The 4,206-nt window shown below is 51.7% G+C and overlaps 1 protein-coding gene across 1 annotated transcript; it reads left to right on the top strand.

Moving 5' to 3' along the window:
• Nucleotides 1–2,258: 2,258 nt before the first annotated feature.
• On the top strand, nt 2,259–3,462 carry RP-S3E (small subunit ribosomal protein S3e). The gene is made up of 2 exons (XM_005855805.1): nt 2,259–2,337; nt 2,589–3,462. Exons 1-2 carry the CDS (start codon nt 2,269–2,271, stop codon nt 3,249–3,251), a joined length of 732 nt encoding a protein of 243 aa, XP_005855867.1. The 5' UTR covers nt 2,259–2,268; the 3' UTR covers nt 3,252–3,462.
• Nucleotides 3,463–4,206: the final 744 nt, after the last annotated feature.

Genomic DNA, 4,206 nt, shown 5'->3' with positions numbered 1-4,206 from the left:
TTCCTTCCTCCCTCCCTCCCTCCCTCCCTCCCTCCCTCCTTCCTTCCGTCCTTCTTCTTCTCCCTCCCTCCCAGGCAAGTCCGGCCTCGACTACTCTGTCTACGGCGTGTTCAAGACCAGCCCGCCGCTCTCGGTCGCCGGCAAGCTCACATACCCGTCGAGTGGTACGGAATGAGGGTGTAGGGGTGGCTGCACAACCGAGGGAGCCCAGGGGGGGAAGGACAGAGACGCGTGCTTGCGGGGGTCCTCGTCTTTGCGATCCGATCTTCTCCTTCGGTCACGTCCCCGCCTTCCTCTCTCCTTCCCTCCCTCCCTCCCTCCCAGGTGACTACGGCGTGACGGTGGGCGGCATCTACAAATACTCTGCCTCCACCACGCTGCGGGCCAAGACCAGCCTGAACGGTCTCCTTGCCTTCTCCGCCATCCACGTAAGGAAGGGAGATGAGGGAGGGAAAGAGGAAGGGAAAAAGGGCAGGGTGGGAGGAAGATGAGGTGCCCTCCAACATTCTGACTCCTATGAGTTGCTCTGCTTTTTGAGTTCTGGGCTTTAAGGCACTTACCCCTGAATTCTCCTTGCTCTCCTTCCCTCCCTCCCTCCCTCCCTCATTCCTGTCTCAGGACGTTCACCCTAAGGTTCAACTCTCAGCGACGGTCGAGGGCTCTGCCAAGACCCTCCAGGACTACAGGATTGGGTTTGGAACGGTCTTGGGATAGGCGCCGCACAAAGAGGAGGGAGGGAGGAAGGGAGGGATAGAGGGAGGATGGGAGGGGCGAATTACCGGCGCTTTTTCCAAAAGGTAGGGCTTTGCTGCAGGCTGAGGACCGACGCCATGCACGTAGGATGGAATGGATTTCTCTGACAGGCAACACGATGTCGTGACTTTTCTGGTCTCAAATATAAACCGAAAAATGGAGCATTAACCTAAAAAATAAAAAGACGAACATGTGGTAAAAAAAAGCCGTATGGGATGCCCTCCGATGCGTGCCCAGAGGGAGACTGGAAGGAAGAGAGGAAGCAAGGGAGGGAGGGAGACGGGAAGCGAATGTGGAGGGGTGGCAGCCTCGTCTCAAAGGGTCCACGGTATCTATATGCGTATGCAGGTCGAAAGAGGAGGAAGATTTGAATGGGATGTCCGAGAGGAAAGTGTCGGGCGCGTGAGGCGAAGTTGTAGGTTTGTGGAGGAGCAGCATGGAAAGAAAAGAAGAAACTCATAAGAAGGAAAGTGACTGGGGAAGTAGGCACGCTGAAACGCGAGGATGAAAGTTTGTTGGGTTACATTCATCACGGATCGTCCTGCATTGTTTGCGACGCCAAAAGAGGCGTTTACTTGTATGTGCACCGGCCTTCAAACCAGTAGGAAGGAAAAAATCCGGAATCTTATTGGTCAGAGTTGCAAGGTGTGGCAAGAAACACTCATGCGCGATAACTAGATTTCTTATCTTCTGCTGCATAAACGTCGAGAAGATGGGTATGAAAATTCGGCGCCCGTATGATATGTCTCCCGACAACAGCAGCGGTAAGGGAAAGCAAAGGGTAGTGCGATGAGCCTTTGGCACATAGGGTTCATTTGCACATGTATCAAGAAGGCGAATCCTAAGGGTGCTGGCTAGGAGTCTGGGTGCTGGGAACGATGCGAAGCTTTCATTTTAGAAGGTGAACGGTTGAGGCTATTTCCGCATATTTGGTAATAGCATTTTTAAAATATTATAAGCATATTCTAAAAGGAATCGTGCTGTTAGAATTTCGGCGACTTCCACGCCACGCCTCACAAAAGGGCTCTCCTCGAGCGGGCGGATGGGAACCGTTAGCAGGCTGAGAGGGTACCCGGATGAACGAGCGAAGAGGCTGGAGCCATTCATGGCTCAGAAAACACCCCACTGCTCCTGGCACAAAAAGACGTGGTCGTGGGAGCCTGGTTGTGTGCTTATTGCCTTTGCGAAAAAATGGTACATTTGGAGAATGTTTGGACGGCAGCGGGGAGTGGGGTTGGGATTGATGTGCCAGTCGTTGGTGGTGATGAGGGTCGTGTGGTAGCGGTAGGAGTGAGGGAGCCTTCGCTCTCACAGTCTTGGAGTGTATGCTCAAGGAGCCATCAGAATTTCATTAACATACATGGATACGTGTACGAATGATATGGTAACGATGTGTGATGAGCACAGGCCCTGATCCTTGAAAGAGTATTACCACTAGCTGTCATGCTCACGGCCCTCATATAATTCTTTCCCATCCCGCCAAACGCTTCACGCTTTGCTCTGGCACAGTCAACCATGACCACCAACATCTCCAAGAAAAGGAAGTTTATTGCGGATGGTGTCTTTTATGCCGAGCTGAACGAGGTACGTAGGCCTGGAGAGGTGCTCATGTATATGTGAGCCTTGGGCCGCGGGGCTGATGATGGGCTACACACAATAACCACTTTGTCAGAGATCGTCACCCTCACTATTGGAGCACACTTGTTTGACTGTCGAGAACTGTAGAAGCAACGCCGCTATAGACTCTTCTTTTGGGGAGGGGCAGTAGAGCTCCATGTCAGTTGAGTTTTCCGTCCTTATCTTCGCCCCCCCCTTAAATTATTTCGCATTCACAGCTCCTGACGCGTGAGCTGGCTGAGGATGGGTACGCCGGCGTAGAAGTTCGTGTAGTGCCCCTTCGCACAGAAATCATTATCTCAGCCACGCGTACGCAGAATGTGCTGGGTGAGAAAGGCCAGCGCATTCGCGAGCTGACTACGGTGATCCAGAAACGCTTTAATTTTCCCGACGGTGTCGTTGAACTTTTTGCTGAGAAGGTAGCATCACGAGGACTCTGCGCACAAGCCCAGGCCGAGTCTTTGAAGTACAAGCTGCTGGGGGGCCTGGCGGTCCGACGAGCTTGCTACGGCGTGCTTCGTTTTGTGATGGAGCAGGGTGCCAAGGGTGCCGAGGTCATTGTCTCGGGCAAGCTCCGTGCGCAGCGTGCCAAGAGCATGAAATTCCAGGACGGGTACATGATCAAGTCCGGGCAGGCGAAGCGAGAATACGTGGATTACGCAGTGCGGCATGTGCTGATGCGTCAAGGTGTATTGGGTGTCAAGGTGAAAATCATGCTGCCGCACGACCCTGCTGGCAAGATTGGCCCGAAAGCTAAATTGTCGGATGTGGTGAATGTGCTGGAGCCCAAGGAGGAGATCGAATTGCCTGTTCCCGAGCCAGTAACGATGTCATACGGGGGGATGGGTGGGATGGCACCCGCACCCATGGCTTCTTACTGAGGAGCGAAGGATGAAAGGGATTGAGAGGAAGACTGCCCTATGCAGAAGATTGCTTTGGTAGCTTGTCGATCTGGAACATCATTTACAAGCTGCTGGCATGTCATCTTCTTGTTTGGCGTGAAGAGGTGTTGCTGCAAGGGAGGTTAGAAGGAAGACTCGAAGTTTCAAGGAAAAGAAAAGAAAATCGGGCATTCGAAGATTCAACAGGAAAGTTCGTGCAAAATTGTGTGTGTGCTTCTTTTTCACACGATTTTGAAATTTGGAGAAAATCACGCTTTAATTATGCCAGTGCGGCTATATGAGCGATCATGTCGCTCCACGCGGCGTCCAATTGGTAATGGGACTTCTAGCATTAGAGTTCTATTTTACATGATGACTTGTGCTAGTCCGCTCAAGAGTTCTTGAAACCCTGGATGACGGATGACGGGCCCCCACTAACCTTGTTACGTAGGCCCGTGACCAAGCAGTCTGATTCCAATATAATACTTCCTATGGACTCAACGATAGAGAGGCCGTTTGACCTCTACTCGCCGAAGGAAAAAGATACCATACCACTACAATCATTGCACGCGTACGAAGACAGGGACCTTTGCCATGTCCCTATCAAATGTAAACAACCACCTGTCCAGCGACTATAATAAGGTGCAAATGAAAATGTACACCATCACAGATTTTTCAATCTCGATTCACTCTGCTGTCCTTTATAAACCCGAGAAGGCTCCCCGTTTGAAGTGGGCTCCCTTGCTCTCACGAAAGGGAAAGTCGAGGGTCGCTGTCCATGTTGCATGTCTAGTCGCGCGTACTTTGCTATAACAACTTGATCTCCACATTTGTAATATGTTTTCATTGTTGAAATGTAGGTCCTGTGACCGAGTGTTACTTTTCGCGTGGAAACGTAGAAGGATCCGAAGATCAGTCGAGGACAAGATCACCCTCTAGCTGTGGCCCGGGTAAC

The sequence above is a fragment of the Nannochloropsis gaditana genome (assembly GCF_000240725.1).
Source record: "Nannochloropsis gaditana CCMP526 unplaced genomic scaffold scaffold093, whole genome shotgun sequence".
NCBI lineage: Eukaryota > Eustigmatophyceae > Eustigmatales > Monodopsidaceae > Microchloropsis > Microchloropsis gaditana.
This window is presented reverse-complemented; position numbering and strand designations above follow the sequence as displayed.